Source organism: Stegostoma tigrinum, chromosome 27, assembly GCF_030684315.1.
Source record: "Stegostoma tigrinum isolate sSteTig4 chromosome 27, sSteTig4.hap1, whole genome shotgun sequence".
Taxonomy (NCBI): Eukaryota; Metazoa; Chordata; class Chondrichthyes; order Orectolobiformes; family Stegostomatidae; genus Stegostoma; species Stegostoma tigrinum.
Genome location: NC_081380.1, coordinates 30,505,028 through 30,528,553, shown reverse-complemented (window position 1 = coordinate 30,528,553; position 23,526 = coordinate 30,505,028). Strand labels below are relative to the sequence as shown.

General features: G+C 42.2%; 1 protein-coding gene across 1 annotated transcript in view; it reads right to left on the bottom strand.

The window, feature by feature from the left end:
- Positions 1 to 23,526, bottom strand: part of ssh2a (slingshot protein phosphatase 2a) — a 148,864-nt gene that overhangs the window by 106,890 nt on the left and 18,448 nt on the right. The window contains exon 2 of the mRNA XM_048556976.2: positions 1,986 to 2,029. Within this exon, the coding sequence (XP_048412933.2) occupies positions 1,986 to 2,029 (44 nt within the window). The remainder of the gene's footprint in view (positions 1 to 1,985; positions 2,030 to 23,526) is intronic.

Genomic DNA, 23,526 nt, shown 5'->3' with positions numbered 1-23,526 from the left:
AGGCCACCAAAAGAGAATGTTCTTCTCGCAGAGGTTTGTTAATCTTTGGTCATAACTACCCAGACAGTAGTGGAGACAATACAGCGCAGAACAGGCCCTTCGACCCTTGATACTGGGTCACTGAACATTTTTAAGGCAGAGCTAGACAGACGCGATCAAAAAAAAATCAAAAATTACCGTGGGCTGAAAAAATGGAGTTAAAGCCATATCATGCCAGCTACGTTCCAACTGAATGATGAAGCAGCTTCAAAGGTTCAAAAGGCCTAGTCCTATTTTTGTCTTGTGTTAAATGTGGCTCAGTGTCAAAGTTTGTTTAATACAGTTCAATTAAGTGCCTTGAGATGTTTCACGGTCTTAAATGCATGTTGCTGTGGTACACAAAAATAACCAAAGGCCTGAGTTTGGAGCTGTGGTGATGTCTCTCCTAATATTAAGCTACAATGGAATGTGCCAGGTGCAAGAAGAGGCCTAGCAGCTAGGTCCTGTTAGGACATCTTTGACATAATGTCACAACAGAATAATAGACAATAATCAACAATATAACCAACATTTGAACTTGTGACAGACCCATTGCTCAATGACATAGTGTTGGTCCCCAAACATCTGCTGCATCAACAGCAGGAAGCCCAAGGATACCCAGCCAAAGCAGACGGGACTGAGTTCTTGAGGGAATGCACTTAAGATTGTCGAACTTTTACCTTTATACCTTATTTTCCCAATTACTACTAGGAAGGACAATAACGGTCACTTCCAAATTTATTTCTCTACTTATACTAAGAACAAGGTCATGTTTTACTTTTAACCTTGCTTCTCTACGTTATTGTTTGTACTTAAGTTTTGTACCTAGGTACTTTGTGCCTAAGGTGGCACGTTGTTTAGGGACATTGAACACTTTTCACTGTACACTTGTACTGACAATAAAGCTTGAATCAAATCAAGAAGTAACTCCACTACAATCACTCTCCTGCCTTCTAAGAACGTGTAATTGAAGTTGCATCTAAGTCATGATATTTGGGCAGAATTGATAGCAATAATGTCACTAGATACAGCACTTGGAAGAGATGCTTGTTATCATTGCATTAATTAATTAACAGAAAACCTGCCAACAGAATTAATGATTTTTGTCAATGGTTAGCAGTCATTTTCTCTGTGTAAAACACAATGCTGGGATTTTTCTTCTTTAAGAAGTTGCACGTACCTAGGCACCATCTGGTGGACTTCACTTTGTAGTGCACAGTCAGTGTGGATCGTGGGTTAAAGCCAATGGTACCAGACTACATCCAAGTATCAGTTCTAATTCTGTTCTTTTCGTTTTCTGTTTCACAGGGTAAGGAGAAGCTAGGTCTATCATTTCTATTTTCACCACATTCCAAAGTATGATATCTCAGGCAGAAAATACACGCAGGAGAGGGAAAGAGAGATTGTGAGAGAGACAGAGACAGAATGAGCACATGGCTGGGTGGGTGGCATAGGGCTCGCACAAGTTCAAGACAGGGAACTCACATATCACACGATTGTGTAAGAAGAGAGGGAAAGTGTATCAGAGGACATCAGCGTGCACAGGATAGCAAATGCAATAGCAGAGCTTTTTCTTCCCATGTCAAAACTTTGCAAATGCAAGCTGTTTATTGTCTGATACAAAGCTGCACTGATACCAGAGTTAGCAATTTTTTTAAAAATTCACTGTCACCAAAATAATCACTTCAAGTTAATACTTGCACTTTTTTTAAACTGTTTAATACTTCTAAGGATATCTTCTAAATAAGTTCCAAAGCTGGCATTTCAGCAATGATTCTTACCAGAGTGGGGCACTTGCATCACAGATTAATTCTTGGATTAATGGTTTTTGAAGTCATATTTCTACACTTATTTCCAAAAAAAACCAACGTGCTTTTAAAGCAAATGTTATGCACCCTTTTTTTTTTTAAGAAAAGCAAATCTTTGTAAGATAGACACTGCTTAGAAAATTAAGTGCCATCTCTTACCTGCGTGGTTGGGATCTGCGTTCTTCTTCTCCACTGTCAGCCTCCTGCAAGATATTAAAAAGGAAAAACATTTTATGTACCCAAATAAAAATTGCTTGTGCAAAACAAATCAAAAATTTAAACACCTTTCATCCTGGGTTTGGTAAGGTGATTGGAATTATTTTTAATGAGATACAAATCAACAACTTGAAGTAAATGCCATAAATGTAAATCGACCTTCGCAAATGTGAATAAGGAATGTAATTATTTTAAAATGCATTAGGGTAGTAATACAATAAAAAGAAAAACAGGGAGAAAACATTAATTTTTCAGATTAGTATGTTTCTGGCCCAGCAGGAAGGAGACAGTTCTGGATCTGCTTGTGGGGAAATAAGGTTGCTGAGGGAGGTCAAGAGGATCAAATTGTCTGCACAGCAACATTTGGGGAGGAGGGGGAAAAGAAAAATCAGACAGTGATTATGGTATTTGTTATCTATGCTGTGTTTGAATGTAGAGTTTAAAAACATTAAACTAGAGATGTGCCAGTTTCAGTGCAGGGAGGATGAATCTGTCAGTTAACTGAAATCAAAATCTGGCAAGTATAAAAATGGACTGCTCCAGATACTGTCTCAATGCATTCTGACAAGGTGAGAAAGGTCAGAACACCTTGCATGATGAAAGAGATAGACAGCAAGCAATGTTAAGCAGAAAAAGGGTGCATATGACAGATATCAAGTTGATAATACAAACAAGAACCAGGATAAATACAAAGTTCAAAGTTAAAAAGGAAATTATGAATTATTACAGTGCAGCAGGCTATTTGACCAGTGTTTTTGCTAACTTTTCAAATGAACATTCTCCCGCATTTTGCCTTGTCACCTTACACACTGTTTTTATTAAGTAATCTACTGCCATCTTGAAAATCTTGATTGAATATGTCTCCACCACAGTTCCAGCTACATGCTGACTACATGTGGCGTGAAGGAGCTTTTCTCACGTCACCTTTGTTTCTTTGTGCAAGTTGCCTGAAACTTACGCCCTTGAATTTCGAATCCTTACATAATTGGCAACAATTTCTCCCATCCAGGGCCAGATCCTCTTGATTTTTAAAACAACCATTCAAATCACCTCTTAGTCTTATCAAAGTCAAGGGAAACATCCCAACTTCTCTAATTATCCTCATGATGGGGGTCTTACATCTCCAAAACCAATTCTCGTAAACCTCTTCTGCATCCCTTCCAAATTATTCTCTCATGTCCTTCCTGAAGTGTGGAAGTCAGAACTGTAACCAACACTGAGATCTAACTAATGTCACACAGGTTTAGCATTACTGCCTCATTCGGATATTATAGGCCCTTGTTAATAATAAAGCCTGGAATTCTGTACATTTTATTAATTTCCCTTTCCACCAGTCCTGCCGCTTTGAATAACACATGCATACACTTATTTTTAAAAACCAACCTGATCATACATGATATATCTATGTAATCAGGTGGGACTTGAATCTGGGCCTTCTAGAACAGAGATAGGGATGTACTACTGCACCAAAAGGGTCTCCTCTCATCCACGTATACATCCAGATCTCTGATCTTGCACACATTTGAGTAGTACCCTTTATCTTATACTGTCTTTCCATATTCTTTCTACTAAAGGGTACTTCACACTTCTCCACATCAAGTATCACCTGCCACTTACCTTCCCACACCATTAAGGTGCTAATGCCCTTTTGCAGTTCTATACTCCCACCCTCAGTTCACAATACATGCAAATTTTGTTTCAATAGAAATTTGAAATTCTTCCCTGTGAACCAAGGCCTGGATCACGTATGTATATTTTATAGACGCATATTACTGTCCTTCAATAAAGGACTTATACATTAACGGCAGGACCCCAATGAATGTTGCAGAAACAGAGGGACCTGGGGGCACCGGTTCATAGTTCCTGGAAAGCGGTGTCATGTGTAGATAGGGTGGTGAAGGTGGCGTTTGGCATGCTTGCCTTCATTAATCACAGCTTTGACTACAGGAGTTGGAATGGTATGTTGTGGCTGTACAAGACACTGGTGAGGCCACTTTTGTACTTCCGCATTCAATTCTAGTGCCATAGGAAGGATGTTGTTAAACTAGAAAGGGTGCAAAAACAATTTACAAGGGTATTGCCAGGATTGGAGGATTTGAGCTATAAATAGGAGATGGATTGACTCTGGCTTCTTTTCCCTGGAGCTTAGGAGGCTGGTGGGTGACCTGATACAGTTTTATAAAATCATGAGGAACACAGATAAAGGTGAATAGTCAAAGTCTCTTTCTTAGGATATGGGAATCCAATAGATTTAAAGATGAAAGGGAAAAGATTTATAAGGGATATAACATAGTTGCAACAACATTTAGAAGACATTTGGGCAGGGGTACATAAAAAGGAAAGATTTAGAAAGATATGGACAAAACGCAGGCAATTGGGACTAGTTCTGTTTGGGATACCTGGTCTGTCTCCATGCAATAGGACTCCAAGACACACTCCTTGAATGCATCTGATCTAGTCCAAGAACATTGTCAACTTTAGGCACACAATCTATCCAAAATTACCACCTTATCAATTTTTGAAGATGTCTATTGCCAGAATGTCCTTTATGGACTGGATAAGTATCTTCTTCCTTCATAAGACAGATGCAATGTATTAATTTCACATTTAAGCCATATTTCCTCCTTCCATGGGTAAATTTTCATTATAGTCACTAAATCAGCCCCGATACTCCTCCTGTCATCCTTACGCCAGAGTTATTTTTTTTAAATATTAATTTTTGCGATGTGGTAGACATCAGCTGGGTCATTTAGCGCTCATCCCTAATTAAAGAGTCAAACAGTCGGTCAATCACATTGCTCTACGGCCTGGAATCCCATGCAGGCCAGACCATTAAAACGATTGCAGACTTTCTTCCCTAAAAAGGTGTTATGGACCAGACCAAACACCCTCAAAAATATATTAAAGAAAACAGCCTGTACCCCAACCTTTTCTCACTTTAAAAGGCAAGTATAAGATACTGTATTGCGGATGCAATTCGATTGGTGAGACTACCAGGTTTGAAGCCAGTTAAAGTACAGACAAAAATCAGAATTAGCTTAAATTGTAACTGTCAAAGCACTTAAGAAAATATATTATGTAAACTACCACTAAATAGCTATATCAAGATAGTAACATTCCATAAACACATGCTTGGCAAAGGCAAATTCAGTAAAATAGAGGGCGGGCAGGTGGGTGGGCACCAGAGAGCGAGCGATACCAAGGGTGAGCATGCGCAAGAACAAAGGAAATCAAGTGTTCTGCTTTAGCAGGAAAGGCTCAGCAGCTTTCACAAGCCCAACCACGACTGAAAGTTGAACTAAAATCCTGGTTCTGTGGGAGCTTGACCCTACCCATTCAGGCTGCTTCTACTGTTCCAACTTTAAAAGAAACCCCAAGGTGTCACAGCTGTTTATTTTCTTGGCTTGGAACAGATGCTTGGCACCTCTATCTCAACCTCTCTTCATGAAACAATATCAGGATAAAATATACCTCTTAAAACCATAGAATTACCAAAAAAGACATTAGTGACCCAGATATAATGTTATGACAACCAATACTGCCCACATAGCCACAATTAGACCAGCTTTTGTTTCATTTCAGATTGTTATTGAATTAAAAATTTCACAACCTGTCAAAATTGGGTTTGAAGCCATATCCCCAGATTATTATTTTGATGCTTAGTTACCAGTCTACGAGCATTACGACTGTATCACCCCTTTCCTATGTGCTTAAAGACAACTTTGGGATTCCTTTTTATGTTGTTATATGTAAAACATTTTCATTACCCCCATTTGTCCTCTTATTTGCTTTACTCCTCTCCTCTGAACCTTCTGCATTCACCTTAGCTCTTAGCCATATTTTCTAACGAACAAATGCCACAAGCACATCTCAATTTCTACTGCCTTTTTCATTCAGGTAGATCTAAAATTGTTTGCCCTACATTTTCCTGTTCAAGGGAATGTTGACAGTGCCCAAACGTTTTTTTGAAGAGTTATTCAGTTGCTGGTTCTTCTCATAAACCTTTGACTGGAGCCAATCTGTGCAGCTGCATTCTTGATCCATTGTAGTTGGCTTTCATTCAGTTAATTATTCATATTTTGTATTACTCATGTGCTTTTCCACCATCATCCTAAACCTGATCATATTATGACCCTGTGCCCTAAATGTTCGTCAAATGATATTTGACTTACTTGGCCCAGTTCGATGCCAAAAAGGGAGTCTAGCATTGCTTCCTTTCCAAGTTGAAACATATTGCTTTACAAACTTCTTCTGAACACAATCCAGGGACAAAACCCACTTTGACCTTTAATTGTACAAATATAGCCTGCAAAAATAGTGTAAAGTCCTCACTTTTAACCATTATATAGTGTTCGTCTTTCTGTAACTTCCTCGTAAATTTGATCCTCTACGCTCCCCCAGTAGTTGGTGGCTCAGACTACACCAAACAACATGATTACACTCTGTTCACGTCTCAACTTTAGCCAAATCAATTATGTCTTTGAATGCTCTGGGACATTGGTTAAGCATTGCTCTGCTGGAGAGAGGCAATATTGCCAACCCACTACCTTTACTTCCTTCTAATCTTTTCTGAACAGCTTGTATCCAGGAATACTTAAGTCACTTTGCCCTTTCTTGAGATAATGGGAACTGCAGATGCTGGAGAATCCAAGATAATTCCCACTTCCTACAGACTGGCCATGGGCACCTGCATGGGCCCCAGCTATGCCTGCTTCTTTGTAGGTTATGTGGAACAGTCCCTCTTCCGCAGCTACACAGGCCCCAAACCCCACCTCTTCCTCCGGTACATTGATGACTGTATCGGCGCTGCCTCTTGCTCCCCAGAGGAGCTCGAACAGTTCATCCACTTCACCAACACCTTCCACCCCAACCTTCAGTTCACCTAGGCCATCTCCAGCACATCCCTCACCTTCCTGGACCTCTCAGTCTCCATCTCAGGCAACCAGCTTGTAACTGATGTCTATTTCAAGCCCACCGACTCCCACAGCTACCTAGAATACACCTCCTCCCACCCACCCTCCTGCAAAAATTCCATCCCCTATTCCCAATTCCTCCGCCTCATCTGCTCCCACGACAAGACATTCCACTCCTGCACATCCCAGATGTCCAAGTTCTTCAAGGACCGCAACTTTCCCCCCACAGTGATCGAGAACGCCCTTGACCGCGTCTCCCGTATTTCCCACAACACATGCCTCACACCCCGCCCCCGCCACAACCGCCCCAAGAGGATCCCCCTCGTTCTCACACACCACACCACCAACCTCTGGATACAACGCATCATCCTCCGACACTTCCGCCATCTACAATCCGACCCCACCACCCAAGACATTTTTCCATCCCCACCCCTGTCTGCTCTCCGGAGAGACTACTCTCTCCGTGACTCCCTTGTTTGCTCCACACTGCCCTCCAACCCCACCACACCCGGCACCTTCCCCTGCAACCGCAGGAAATGCTACACTTGCCCCCACACCTCCTCCCTCACCCCTATCCCAGGCCCCAAGATGACATTCCACATTAAACAGAGGTTCACCTGCACATCTGCCAATGTGGTATACTGCATCCACTGTACCCGGTGTGGCTTCCTCTACATTGGGGAAACCAAGCGGAGGCTTGGGGACCGCTTTGCAGAACACCTCTGCTCAGTTCGCAACAAACAACTGCACCTCCCAGTCGCAAACCATTTCCACTCCCCCTCCCATTCTTTAGATGACATGTCCATCATGGGCCTCCTGCACTGCCACAATGATGCCACCCGAAGGTTGCAGGAACAGCAACTCATATTCCGCCTGGGAACCCTGCAGCCTAATGGTATCAACGTGGGCTTCACCAGTTTCAAAATCTCCCCTTCCCCCACCGCATCCCTAAACCAGCCCAGTTCGTCCCCTCCACCCACTGCATCCCAAAACCAGTCCAACCTGTCTCTGCCTCCCTAACCTGTTCTTCCTCTCACCCATCTCTTCTTCCCACCCCAAGCCGCACCCCCATCTACCTACTAATCTCATCCCACCTCCTTGACCTGTCCGTCTTCCCTGGACTGACCTATCCCCTCCCTATCTCCCCACCTATACTCTCTCCACCTATCTTCTTTTCTCTCCATCTTCGGTCCGCCTCCCCCTCTCTCCCTATTTATTCCAGAACCCTCACCCCATCCCCCTCTCTGATGAAGGGTCTAGGCCCGAAACGTCAGCTTTTGTGCTCCTGAGATGCTGCTTGGCCTGCTGTGTTCATCCAGCCTCATTTTATTATCTTGCCCTTTCTTGAGACAGGTCTCATTTCCAACCACATGGCAACCTGCACTTGTAACTCACCAATATGGTCTACTTCGCAATTTTAATTGTCACATCCCTGTCAACAGAGTCCCAGTTCTGCTCAGAAACACCCGTGCAGACTGTACACGTGCCTTCACCCCAATCCCAATTTCCTAGAAATCAAACTCTCTCTCCTGCACCACCTGTCTAGTCACACATAGATCCATCTGATCCTCCTATTTAGATAACACCCAGTACAATGAGCAAGTGATGATTAGGAGGAGATCACTTCTTTTGGAGGTCCTGCTCACTAATGTTCCATCTAGCTCCAAAAATTCTTTCACACAGAGCCACAATCCTTTCTTGCTAAGTGGGTAGTACCAATGTAGACATGACCTATCTGATCACCCTCTTCTAAAAGAAAAAAATGTCCAGCAATTGCTCCTTAACCCTGCCACTATGGAGGCAATATACCATCCTGAAGTCATGTCATGAATATCTGTCTGCTGCCCTGTTAAGTGTCACAGCTGTAATTTTCTCTACCGAGTTTAATACATTAAAGCAACAACTGCATGAACCTCATAAGATGGCTCAGTGAGAGGTGACATTTTACAAAGCTAATGGCCAAATACTGCACATGATCCAATAAGATTTCAAGTCATATGACTATGGCATGAAAAAGTCAGGTTTTTTTTTTAAAAAACAACTTCTGTTAAGATTCTGATCCAATAAAGGTGGCTCAGTGGTTAGCACTGCTGCCTCACAGCGCCAGGGGCCAGGTTCAATTCCACCCTTGGATGACTGTCCAAACTCCATACAGACATTCTCCCTGTGCCTGTGTGGGTTTCCTCTGGGTGCTCCAGTTTTATTTTCCTCCCAACAATCCAAAGATGTGCAGGCTACATGGATTGGCCATGCTAAATTGCCTGTAATGTTCAGGGGTGTGTAGATTTGGTGAGTTATAGGGAGATGGGTCTGGGTGGCATGCTCTGAAGGTCAGTGTGGACTTGTTGGGCCAAAGGCAGTGTTTCCACACTGTTGGGATTCTATGAATGAAATGAACTCATGGTGACTCAGGGTTTTTCTCCCACACAAGATGCTAGAGAATCCACATATTTATGTCACTAATTTTGACTGCAAAGTTTGGCTGAATGTCAACTAATCACAGAATGCACCTGAAAATGTTAAAAGCAGCTGCTGAAGAGTATTTTCAGCCAGGTCCTGTTCTAGATGAAGCATGTCATAAAGCTTTGAAAAACACACTGAACGAGTGAAAGGATCACAACCTCAACCCCACCTAGAAACAACTGGAGCCTAAAGCTCCTTGCTACTGAGAAACTAGTTTAATAGGAAGCAGCGACTGAAACAAAGATTTCTCTACACTGTATGATTTGTTACCAGATAGTGCGACTGCTTCCAGATGTGCTCAACCTAGTTTTGACTGAAAGACTACGATTGCCATAGTGACAATCATTTATCCAAGTAATACTTCTGAAATACATAGCCTAGTGTTTTTAATACGGTGCTTAAGTGTTACAAGTTGTTTTCTTTGAAGAGGACAAGCAAATCCATAGGAAACAAAAATTAAATTAAAAAAATTCTGGAAGAGGAAACAGTGGAAAAAGATAATCTATACCCTTTGGGGTATGCAGCCCCGTACATGACATGTTTATTCACTCAAAATGCAGGTTATTTTGTCTTTGCCATATCAATTTTTACTTCATTATTTAAAATGGTTTAATTTCATCAATCCAAAGAGTTGCCAGGCAGGAACAGCAAAATGTTTATTATGACAAGGCTCCACAACAGGTCCTTAAATATCCCTTCTTTACTGCAGTTATAGATGCAAGAGGATGAGAAATATTTAGCAGTAGAAGCTATGTTAAATGTTGAGGTTGGTTGGCTGGCCAAGCTGTTTGTTGTTCCGCAGGTGTTTCGTTACCATACTGGATAACATCAGTGGTAACCAGTATGGTAACGAAATGTCTGTGGAACAGCAAACCAACTCAGCGAGCCAACCAACCTCAACACCCATAACCCGAGCTACAAATCTACTCCAAAACCTTCTAGTTATGTTAAATGCTCTGCAAAGCAGATTTAATTAGAAATGGATCAGAATCTTAACAGAAGTTGTTTTAAAAAACCTGACTTTTTCATGCCATAGTCATATGACAGTTCCTGATAACAGTCCACACCCTTGCACAAAATAATTCCAACATCCCTCTCTCCAAAACAACTCTCTGCACCCAACAAAATAAACTCCTAACTTTTTCCTCCTGTAACTCATTTCATCGGTGAACAAAATGGATTATTGGCCAATGCAGCCCAATCAGCCAAGATAAATCTGCTTAGTGTCACACCACAGACATTTTCCTCTTCTCTCATTGTTCCTCCTCAAATTTTCATTTACCTGTTTCCTCTTCTCCTAGTCTGAGTGAGAAGAAAATGGGCCTAAGTCTACTACACATTCCCCACTTCATAACCAAAGATTCAGCAGAGAACCAAAAGCTTTTCTTCCCTAACTGCTTCTTTGCTTTCTTCCTCTTCCTCACACCATTTTCCTTATCTGGATCCAGTTATCCCTAGACTTTTAAACATACATATTGCACTTTCTCAACTTTGTAAAAACTTGGGGAGATCAACAAGCAAGGTAAATAAACAATCAAAAATCTGAAAGCTCAACTTAACTTCTCATTGGCATGCCACAAGAGGGCAGCAATAGAGGCTATCATCCCATCCCTCCTTGGAGACACTTGTGCTGAGCAATTTTTGTGGTGTATCTCAAATAAACAGATGCTTTAAGACAAAATGCTTTTCAGCCCATCATGCTTGTTTCAGCTACCCGTGTTGAAGTCATTTATTCAGTTCTAATAAAATCTGCATACATGTTTTATTTGTTCATAAAATTATTTTCTTGGCATGTTTATGTAATTCCTTTATAAACAGTGTAGCTGGTTCAGTTTTAATAGTCTGTTTCTAATGCATTCCAGATTCAATTAACACTTTGTACAAACAAGTATTTCTTCAAACTTCCCTTTATCACTCTGGTTTGGGCTCGTCATTTCCTTCTCCTGTTTAAAGATTTATCAGCCATTGGGTAGAATCTCAATTAAAATGTCAGAAAAGATTTTTAAAATTCAGTACTAGAAAGGCAAACATGCAGCCATTATAACTACAAGATATTTTGCAAACAATGAGAGGAATGACCAAATAATAGCGGTGTTGCTTAAGGAAGGAATATTCACAGAAATACCTGGAACACTCTGTACTTTGGTTGCAAAAGGCCATGTGCCAACCAAGTGTCATTTCTTGCTCCCACACACAAAACTAAATCCTCCAGGATCTTCCTCTTTGCCCAAGATTTCAACAGTACCTCTGAAATTTCCACTATCCATCCAATTGAGCCCTGAGAACTACACCCCTCTTTTAAACATATCTAGAAATATACAAACTAGGAGCAGAAGTAGACCATTTGCACTTCCCGCGCCCCCCACCAGCCCAGCCATTTAATAAGTTCTTGGCCAGTCCATTTCCATTTAGACTTGAATTCCACATTTTCAACTACTCCCAATAGTATTGCATTCCCTTGATTAACAATAATGTATCTACTACTTCCACCTTAAAAATATTTAATGACCCTGCCACTATCACCTTCTGAAGCAGAGAATACCAAAGCCACAAAAAACATACTGCTCTCTCATTTGCGACTGCCACTCCCCCTATCCTTGTCTTTACTGAGTTTTGATGTTATAAAAAGCATACAACTCAAAAACAGCCAATTAATGAGTAACTTTGTTAAGCATATTCTAGTTGTAGGGTAATTCATCACCAAGTGAGGATTAGACTCATCTTTGTTCACTATTAAACATTAAATAGCTAGCAGAATAGGGCTTGCAAATGGCAAACTTGGTTGTTTATTCCCCCTCCACCCCACCATTCTAGGAATACAGAAAATAACTCAACACATACCAGGTTTTCTTGGATACTGTTTATCACAAGCATTAAGAGTTTTTCAGAGATACTCAAAGCATTATACTAATAACACCATAGTTAGCAGTTACAAGATTTAATTTACTCCAAAATAGGGAAAGCAGAAAAAGAAAGAAGAGGAGACAGGACGACAGAGCATAAGATTACACACTCTTCAGGTCTGTTCAGCCTAGAACATTTATTTATCCACAGAATAATTAACGCACCAGATTAGTCTGTCTTCAATAGATCTTATTTTTAGAAACTGGCAAAATTGTTTTAGTTCAATGTAAAGGTCAATAGACAAGAGCAGAATAAATGCTTGTAATGACAAAGCTTCACTGTATTTTCTTAAACATCCATCTCTTTCCAATGCATTCATTACCCAATGCAGTTAGAACTGTGGCAGAGATGAACGGAAAATTAAAGTCTGTATGGGTGTTATATTTGGTCTGCAACAACAAGCAAACATTGAGGCCTATATCAAAGCACTTTCTCGTTAAAAACAAATTACGTCTGCTGATGCTTTTATAATGCAAAAATATATCAAAATCTGCCAGTCTATGTGCTGCTGCCGAAGAAGCTTTGAAGTGATAATTAGGACTGTTGTGATATGCTGTCAAAAATGCAACTGTGGTACAATAATTAATTTTGTTCCCCACCCCCAACCCAACACAACATATTGTGGGAGTTTTAAAGATTTCCTTCCTTCCTAAATATGAATATACTTTTAAACTGGCCCAGTTGAATATCGACAAAGCATGCTGTACAGGGAGGAACCAAATGTGTGATGACTAATATTAAACATTCTTCCAGTAAATTCAAAAATCTACAGACAAACTTCTTCTATTCATAAAATAATCACACCATTTGTGAAGGAACATGTGCCACCTTCATGTCAACCTTCCTCTTTAGTACATTTTGAACAAAAGAAAATTCTTCAACATATCAATTCTCTTCTGATAAACACAAAACACACTTTGCTCAGTCCCTGAAGAATTGCTTGTCATTTTGGCTCATTATAGATATCAAGGCACCAGCTGGCTAATACTGTCTGCAAACCTACAAAGTACAATTTACTTAACATATCAAATTGGGAGTAAATAAAGTAACTTCTGTGATTATGAGCAGCTCTCCAAATTTTGCTCAAAAAACGAAAATAACATGAAATAAATTAGGTCAAGTTGAGTCAAAAGAAAAGGACTGTAGAGAGTTTAATTAAAGCACACAAATAAGTCCATTTTATTCAAGACACTGGTGTCATTTCACATGACATTCAAGTCTTTTTCATTTCTGTCACATTCTTCCTTCCTCTCCTACTGATTCCTTACTTGGCTTTGGGTGAAAGGGCATCAGTTGCTTTCTGGTATCGCTTTCAAGAGGCTGTTATTTAACTGAATCTTGAAGCAAATGTGCAACTGTTGAAAAAAGAAAAAAATTGCATGTGTTTCTTTCTACAGTTGAACACTTGGGTTGCATGTGTTTAAGTACAGAATTTGTGTCACTAATATTCCTAAGATTAGCCAATTTAGACAGCCGGGGTTTAAAATTTGTGCATTTCTACACCCCAACTCTTAGAATTCTATGATAATAAAATGTGAGGCTGGATGAACACAGCAGGCCAAGCAGCATCTCAGGAGCACAAAAGCTGACGTTTCGGGCCTAGACCCGTCATCAGAGAGGGGGATGGGGGGAGGGAACTGGAATAAATAGGGAGAGAGGGGGAGGCGGACCGAAGATGGAGAGTAAAGAAGATAGGTGGAGAGGGTGTAGGTGGGGAGGTAGGGAGGGGATAGGTCAGTCCAGGGAAGACGGACAGGTCAAGGAGGTGGGATGAGGTTAGTAGGTAGCTGGGGGTGCGGCTTGGGGTGGGAGGAAGGGATGGGTGAGAGGAAGAACCGGTTAGGGAGGCAGAGACAGGTTGGACTGGTTTTGGGATGCAGTGGGGGGGGGGGGGGGGGGGGGGGAGAGCTGGGCTGGTTGTGTGGTGCAGTGGGGGGAGGGGATGAACTGGGCTGGTTTTCATCCCCTCCCCCCACTGCACCACACAACCAGCCCAGCTCTTCCCCCCCACCCACTGCATCCCAAAACCAGTCCAACCTGTCTCTGCCTCCCTAACCGGTTCTTCCTCTCACCCATCCCTTCCTCCCACCCCCAGCCGCACCCCCAGCTACCTACTAACCTCATCCCACCTCCTTGACCTGTCCGTCTTCCCTGGACTGACCTATCCCCTCCCTACCTCCCCACCTACACCCTCTCCACCTATCTTCTTTACTCTCCATCTTCGGTCCGCCTCCCCCTCTCTCCCTATTTATTCCAGTTCCCTCCCCCCATCCCCCTCTCTGATGAAGGGTCTAGGCCCGAAACGTCAGCTTTTGTGCTCCTGAGATGCTGCTTGGCCTGCTGTGTTCATCCAGCCTCACATTTTATTATCTTGGAATCTCCAGCATCTGCAGTTCCCATTATCTCTTAGAATTCTATCTTCTGTTCTTCTTTTCACTCTGGATTGGTGCCTTCCTCTTCCTTTGCCACACTACTGACAACAGCACTTTTAGCTGCTCGAATTTCTTAAAACGATTCAGTTACATTGATCTCTTCCTCTTCAAGATATCTTTGTCTCACCTCACTCATACCCTCCTTTAAAAACCTTCATGAAATCTACATCTCTTGTCATGCCACATGGTCCCTCTAAACTAACTTTCCTGCTGGATAAATATCCATTTTGATAATATCTAACTATGAAGGATAAAAAATTCCATGAAAGCAAATCTTTCAGATGCTGAAATAAAAACAGGAAGTGCTCGAGAAATTCAGCAGCTTTAGCAGCATCTGTGGAACGAGAGGGAACATCGAGCCCGATATGTCTTATGAAGAAAAAGTCATATTTCACTTGAAACATGAACTGTATTTTTCTCCATATATTCTGTAGCTCCTTGAAAATGTTACTTCACAGATGCAATCCGATACAAAGGCCTGTTCTCCCCACGCCAATGTCCTCATTGACCTATAGCAATTTGTGATACCCCATTGCTTTAAATTTAAAGTGGTCAAAATTCATTTAATCTCTCCATTTTTTGCACCGTGGTCTCTTGGTGAACTCGTCTTTGTCAATTTGGATCATGTTATGCCGCCTCTACGCTGGCTGGAGTGGTTTGTTCCACCGTACCGATTAGAACAATTCAGTGAATTAACTTCATCTTCAAATCCTACTGTAATCTCACTTAATTTCATAACATTCTTTGTAAACCCCTGAGCACCGAATCTATACTTTCAGTAATAAATGTCTTGATCTCTATTCCAATATTCACAGTTCCTTTTAGGCACAAGATTCTGCCGTCTGGACCTTGATCTGCCACTTACCCTTGTGTTCAAAATCTTGTGCTTCCGTTGTGATCCTGGTTCACATACTAAGTCTTGTCATTTGTGGTCTTTTCCCAGCTTGCTTAGGATAGGTTTTTATTTCTCACTAAATATCCATCTTCAAGGAGCACTTAGGGAATTAACCTTATTAGCTTGGTGTCTCATGACAACAAAAGTAAACTGAAGTGTGTCCGTAGCAGCATATACAAGTAAGCAAACCAAATCCCTTCTGGTTCCTAGTCCTTAGTAACGTCAGACAATAAAAAAAATTGGGCACTATATAGTGCCTGTTTTTCAGAATTTCAATTTACACACATCACAAACTTTTCTTTCTCCCGCTGCCAACCAGTAAAAGGGAACTAAATGTTTCCTAGAAATAAATTTTCCAAACCAGTCTCTGATCGCCACAGTTAATTTTGCAGTAAATCTTGCCATGATATACAATTTTATTTGTTTGAATGTAGGTGATAAACAGCTGCTGCACATATTAAATTTTTCAAAAAGGCCACAGGTGCAGATTGTATCAAAACAGGGGGAGCTCTGAGTTGCTACAGACACTCCAGACAAATGGATATTGTGCTTACATTCATTAGGAATTATAAAAGTCAACTCCACAAATCAAATTAAGTGATTCGTTTTTCTCCTCTCCTCTTGAAGATCCCAGCAGTGTTTAGGACATGGTTTCAAAGCAACAAAAGGCAGGAATATTAACATTAAAGTTAAAAGATCAACAGGATCTAGCAGAAGTTGTACAGCAATGTAAGAAGATTATAAATTTTTAATTTCCAATAACAGCAAGCCAAATGAAATAATGTTCACAACAATTACCTTCACCTTTTAAGGCAGCAGCATTAGAAGAAAGAAAAAGATGGCATTCAACATCCATTCAATTTGTTCAAGAACTAGCTGCAGTTAGTGTCAATGTAAAGCACCTCACTAACTGATCCAAAATGCAGGTGGCTGATTTGTGCTTCATCTATAAGCAGTCACACAATGATTCCCTTTCTATTAAGTTCCAAATATCAATCAGAACCCAGATACATGACAGAATTTGTGAAAAAAAGAGCAGGTTGTGTGGTCAAGGTCAGATTGACCCACAACACAAGGAAATCAAGAAACAATGGCCCTTAAAAAGCTCACTTGTACTTATTACATACTTGATTGTGAAAACACTTGAGCAATGTTTTACTATTGCAATTAAACTTCTTAGTTTGGGGTCTCATGCCAACAAAAGTAAACTGAAGTGTGTCCGTAGCTTTGTCTGACAACTTTATAATAAAATAAGCTCAACAGTAAATAACTACAGACTCTTAACTGATACATTCACAGCTTCTATATTTCTTAGCACTGACTGACAACAGGAAATATGGATGCTGCGAATATGAATAAATAGAAACCTGTGCCCATGTATTACCACTGAGAATGCAGAGAATTTACTTTAAAAAGAAATTACGGCACCTTCCCTCTCCACTCATGGTCACAATCATAGCTACAAAGGAACAAGAATACAGGAAGTAGTTTCTTTGACTTTTATTTAGCTCTTTTGGCAGTATTGCATCCATTTTTCTGGCAGGAAAATTTGTGTGTTAAACTCTGCGCAAAGTCATCTAGGCAGCCTTTGCTTTACTACTAAATGTTGCAATAGATCTCTTTCCAGAAACCAATTTACAGAACACAGTTACAGCATGTTACAGAAACCCATTTGTGGTAAAAGATGGTCACCATTTGTTAATTCACCTTTTAAAATGGTAAAAGTATCCTTTCATTAAAAATTGTGCATATATATGGATGATATTTAAGATTACATATATCCAACAAGAAAAGTTATTTTGTTTTTTCCAAGCAACATATAGTATCTTTAAACATAATAAAGCAACTCAAGGGCCATCACAATGTATGACAAAGCCAGTCAAAAAACAGACAGTTGATCAGATGACCAAAAGCTTGGTCAAAGACATAGGTTTTAAGAAGCCAGAATAGCAGGGGAAGGAGGACAGATGAAGAAGCAGATGGAGGAAATTGCAGCACTCGAGTCCAAAGCAGACAAAGGTCACTAGTAGTCCAGCAATTAAAATCAGCATGCTCATGAGTCCAAAATCAGTCAATTACAGATATTACGGACATTTGTAAGGTTGAGGAAAATTAAAGGACACGTTACAGCAAGGTCATAGTGGGAGTTGTAAAACAAGGACGGGAATTTTAAAAACGTCAGATGTTGCCTGGTTGGGAACCAATGTATTTTCAGACAGTTCAGAGGTGAAGGAGAACAGAACTTTCTACAAGTTAAGATGTAGTTGGACGGTCTCAAACCTAACTGCTGGGTAGTCGGTAAACACCTCTCACATTGTTGGAAGACGAGGGAGAGGGATTTAAGATAATGATTAGCTGTTCTGCATTCCAGAAGCAGGTATTGAACCCATGCTGTTGTCATCGCTTTGCATCACAAACCAGTCACCCAGCCAATTGGGCTAACCATGCCCAGACTGGGGTGAGTAAAATACATGTTGAACAATATTAGCCAAACTAGTGAAAGTCGTATTCGCTATTTCTATCACAGTATCATTATAACAACAAGTAAAGCCTCTTCACCTTCCATGCCAAAGGAAAATTTAGTTAAACTATCTGGACTAGAGCCTCATGTTGCTGGAAGTGCTGTTTGCTGAAGGCAAACTTACTCATCTGGCCATGGGCACCCACATGGGCCTCAGCTATGCCTGCCTCTTTGTAGGTTACGTGGAACAGTCCCTCTTCCGCACCTACACAGGCCCCAAACCCCACCTCTTCCTCCGGTACATTGATGACTGTATCGGCGCCGCCTCTTGCTCCCCAGAGGAGCTCGAACAGTTCATCCACTTCACCAACACCTTCCACCCCAACCTTCAGTTCACCTGGGCCATCTCCAGCACATCCCTCACCTTCCTGGACCTCTCAGTCTCCATCTCAGGCAACCAGCTTGTAACTGATGTCCATTTCAAGCCCACCGACTCCCACAGCTACCTAGAATACACCTCCTCCCACCCACCCTCCTGCAAAAATTCCATCCCCTATTCCCAATTCCTCCGCCTCCGCCGCATCTGCTCCCACGATAAGACATTCCACTCCCGCACATCCCAGATGTCCAAGTTCTTTAAGGACCGCAACTTTCCCCCCACGGTGATTGAGAACGCCCTTGACCGCGTCTCCCGCATCTCCCGCGACACATCCCTCACACCCCGCCCCCGCCACAACCGCCCCAAGAGGATCCCCCTCGTTCTCACACACCACCCTACCAACCTCCGGATACAACGCATTATCCTCCGACACTTCCGCCATTTACAATCCGACCCCACCACCCAAGACATTTTTCCATCCCCTCCCCTGTCAGCTTTCCGGAGAGACCACTCTCTCCGTGACTCCCTTGTTCGCTCCACACTGCCCTCCAACCCCACCACACCCGGCACCTTCCCCTGCAACCGCAGGAAATGCTACACTTGTCCCCACACCTCCTCCCTCACCCCCATCCCAGGCCCCAAGATGACATTCCACATTAAGCAGAGGTTCACCTGCACATCTGCCAATGTGGTATACTGCATCCACTGTACCCGGTGCGGCTTCCTCTACATTGGGGAAACCAAGCGGAGGCTTGGGGACCGCTTTGCAGAACACCTCCGCTCAGTTCGCAACAAACAACTGCACCTCCCAGTCGCAAACCATTTCCACTCCCCCTCCCATTCTCTTGATGACATGTCCATCATGGGCCTCCTGCACTGCCACAATGATGCCACCCGAAGGTTGCAGGAACAGCAACTCATATTCCGCCTGGGAACCCTGCAGCCATATGGTATCAATGTGGACTTCACCAGTTTCAAAATCTCCCCTTCCCCTACTGCATCCCGAAACCAGCCCAGTTCGTCCCCTCCCCCCACTGCACCACACAACCAGCCCAGCTCCAGCCCCCCACCCACTGCATCCCAAAACCAGTCCAACCTGTCTCTGCCTCCCTAACCGGTTCTTCCTCTCACCCATCCCTTCCTCCCACCCCAAGCCGCACCCCCAGCTACCTACTAATCTCATCCCACCTCCTTGACCTGTCCGTCTTCCCTGGACCGACCTATCCCCTCCCTACCTCCCCACCTACACTCTCTCCACCTATCTTCTTTACTCTCCATCTTCGGTCCGCCTCCCCCCCCTCTCCCTATTTATTCCAGTTCCCTCTCCCCATCCCCCTCTCTGATGAAGGGTCTAGGCCCGAAACGTCAGCTTTTGTGCTCCTGAGATGCTGCTTGGCCTGCTGTGTTCATCCAGCCTCACATTTTATCATCTCTTCTCCTGTTCATTCTCCAGTTCTTGTCTTAATTTAGTGCAACATTTAGAACACAGAACTATGTAGCACAGGAATGAGCCCTTCGCCCCTCGATGGTGTGCCGAACATGACACCAAATTAAACCAACCCTTTCTGCTTGACCTTGGTCCATATCTCTCTATTCATTGTATATTCATGTGCTAATCTAAAAAGTTCCTTTAAACACCGCTATTGTATCTGCCTCCAAAAACCGCTGCCAGCATCCTCCAGAATGCTACCACTCTCAGTGTAAAAAACATTCCCCCCTCATCTCAAATACATGCCCCAACTATTAGGTGTTTCAACTCTGCAAAAATGTTCTGTCAACCCTATCTACGCATCTCAATTTTATAGATTTTTATTACATCCTTCCTCAGCCTCTAGAGAAAACAACCTGAGTTTTTCCAGCCACTCATTATAGGTCGTAGCCTCTAATCCAGGCTACATCCTGTACCTGAGATAACACTGTGAAGCTGGATGAACACAGCAAGCCAAGCAGCAGAGGAGCGGCAAAGTTGACGTTTAGGGTCTCCACCCGAAACGTCAACCGTCCAGCTCCTCTGATGCTGCCTGGCCTGCTGTGTTCATCCAGCTTCACACCAAGTTATTTCAGATTCTCCAGCATCAGCAGTTCCTACTATTCCAGCATCCTGTACCTCTTCTGCACCCCCTCCGAAGCCTCCACATCCTTCCTGTAACATGGCGATCAGAACCGAACACAATACTCTAAGTGTGGCCTAACCAAAGTCTTCTAAAAGGTGCAACATGACATCCTGACTCTTAAACTTGTTTCGACAACCAATAAAGACAAGCATGCCGTAAGCCTTCTCTGTCACCCTATCACTTGAGCGGTTACTTTCAGGGAGCTATGGACTTGAACCCCCAAGATCACGCTGCACATCAATGCTGTTCAGGGTCCTGCCATTAATTGCTTACTTTTCCTTTCCTTAACATTTGATCTCCCAAAGTGCAGCACCTCACACTTACCCAGATTAAACTCCATCTGCAATTTCTCCAACCATATCTGTAACTGATCTATATCTCACTGTATTCTTTGATGATAATCTTGTGTTATCCACAACTCCGCCAGTCTGTTGACTGCAAACTTTCTAAACTCACCCATCTATGTTTTCATCCATGTCATTTATATATATCACAAACAAAGCAGAGTACTATAAATCACAGGCCTCTAGCCTGGAAAACACCCTTCCACCACTACCTTCTACATTTTACAGACAAGGAAATACTGAGTCAATGTGGCCAAGTCACCATGGATTCCATGCATCTTAAATCTTCTAGATGAGCCTACCTTGAAGGACTTTGTCAAAAGCCTTATACAATCTATGTAGACAACAACCACTGCTCCACCCACAAATCACCTTTGTCACCCCCATTAAAAATGTAATTAAGTTATAAGACATGTCTTGCCCCTACCAAAGCCACGCTGTCTGTCCCTAATTAGGGCATGGTTTCCCAACTGCATGTAAATCATATCCCTAAGGATTCTTAATTCATTCATGTGATGACAGCATCGTTGGCAAGGCCAGCACTTATTGCCTGTCTTTTAAGAGTCAACCATATGGCGGTGGGTCTGGGGTCACATGTAGGATAGACCAGGTAAGAATGGCGGTTTCTTTCCCTAAAGGGGATTAGTGAACCAGATAGGTTTTTCTGACAATCAGCAATGGATTCATGGTCACCATTAGACCTTTAATTTCAGATTTTTATTTGAATTCAAATTCCAGCAGCTGCTGTGGCTGGATTCCAACCTAGGTCCACAGGACTGTTACCTCAGTCTCCAGATTAACAGTTCAGTAATAATACTGTTAGGCCATTGCATCCCCAACTGTACACTCACCGTTTTACAGTTTCCTGGATTATACTTATTTCCCTTCTTGAACAGAGGAACAATGTTAGCTACTCGTTCTGGAACTTCTCCAATGGCTAACGAGTTCACAAAGATCTTGATAAAGGCCCCAACAAACTCCTGTCTTGCCTCTCTCAATAACCTGGGGTAGATACCATCAGGCTCTGGGCACTTATCCACCTTAATGCTCTTCAGAGGCCCAACACCACTTATTTCCTGATCTCAAAATACCCAGAATGCTCCACACAAATCTCACTACCCTTCATATCCTTCTCCATAAATACCAATGAAAAGATCTCGCCCATATCTTCTACCTCCAAGCATAAATTCCCTTCTTTATCCATTCGTGGTTCTATCTTTTCCCTTATAATGCCTTGGGATTCTCTTTAACCCTACTTGCCAAGGTCAAATCATGCCCCCTTTTTTTTTCCTAATTCCCGCTTGATTTCTTTGCTGCTTTCTTTATGTTCCTCACGGACTCAGTCAGATTTCAGCTTCCTGAGCCCTACATGTGCTTCTTTTACCTTTGGACTAAATTCACAACTTCCCTTTTTATCCAAGGGTCCCTTACCTTGCTATCCTTGTCCTTCCCCTTATGTGCTGATCCTAAACTCTGATCAGTAGTCTTTAAACAACTCCCCATGTCAAAATGTGGACTTGCCAGACATCAATTCCTCCCAATTAACACTTCCTAACTCCTACCTAATACTGATGTAATTTGCCCACGCCAATTTAATACCTTCCAACAAGTTTTGACTTATCCCTATACATAACTCCTTAAATTTTAAGATGGCTATGATCACTGTTTCCAAAACGTTCTTCAACTGACAGGTCAATCACCCGGCCGGGCTCATTAGCCAATACAAGGTACATTATGGCCCCTCCTCTAGTCGGACTATCCACACACAGTATCAAGAAATCCCCTTGGATGCACCTAACAAATACAGTTTCATTTAAGTCTCTTCCTCTAAAGGGTGACCCAAACAATACTGGGGAAGTTGAAGTCACCCACTATGGCAACGCTGTTGTTATTGCAACTTTCTATAATCTGCCTATTTGTTTCTCAATGTCTCAGTGGTTGTTGGGGCCCCTACAGTATAATCCCATTCGAGCGATTGCACCCATCTTATTTCTGAGCTCTACCTATATTGCCTTAGGTGAATGAACCCTCCTGTATGTCCTCTAAATGCAGATATGACAGTCTACCTGATTAGTAATACATTCTTTCACCTTCCTCTCTAAGATAAATCCTGGAAAGTTGAGTAGCCAGTCCTGTCCCTCTCTCAACCAAGTCTCTGTAATGGCCGCCACATCATAATATCATGTACTGATCCAGGCTCTAAGCTCATCTGCCTTCCCTATAACATTTTTTGTATTGAGGTAAACACACTTCAGTCCATTAGTACAGTCATGTTCACTTACCTGTCTCAGCATGTCCTTCCTCACTGACTTACTGGTCCTATTATCTACCTTCCAGTCAATTCCTCCATTCACTGATGTGTTCCCAGCCCCTGCCATTCTACTTAAACCCTTGCGAGTACAGGTATTTCCCCTATAACTCGTTGGTTGCATTGCCATGTGACCTCACGCCATGGAAAAAAAATCACACTATAGGAAACTGCTTTAGAATATCGCTATACTTGTATAGCAGAAAGTTCACACGATCCAAACAGCGTTCACTATTCATTGATTGCATTATAGCCAATTCGTGTTAACACT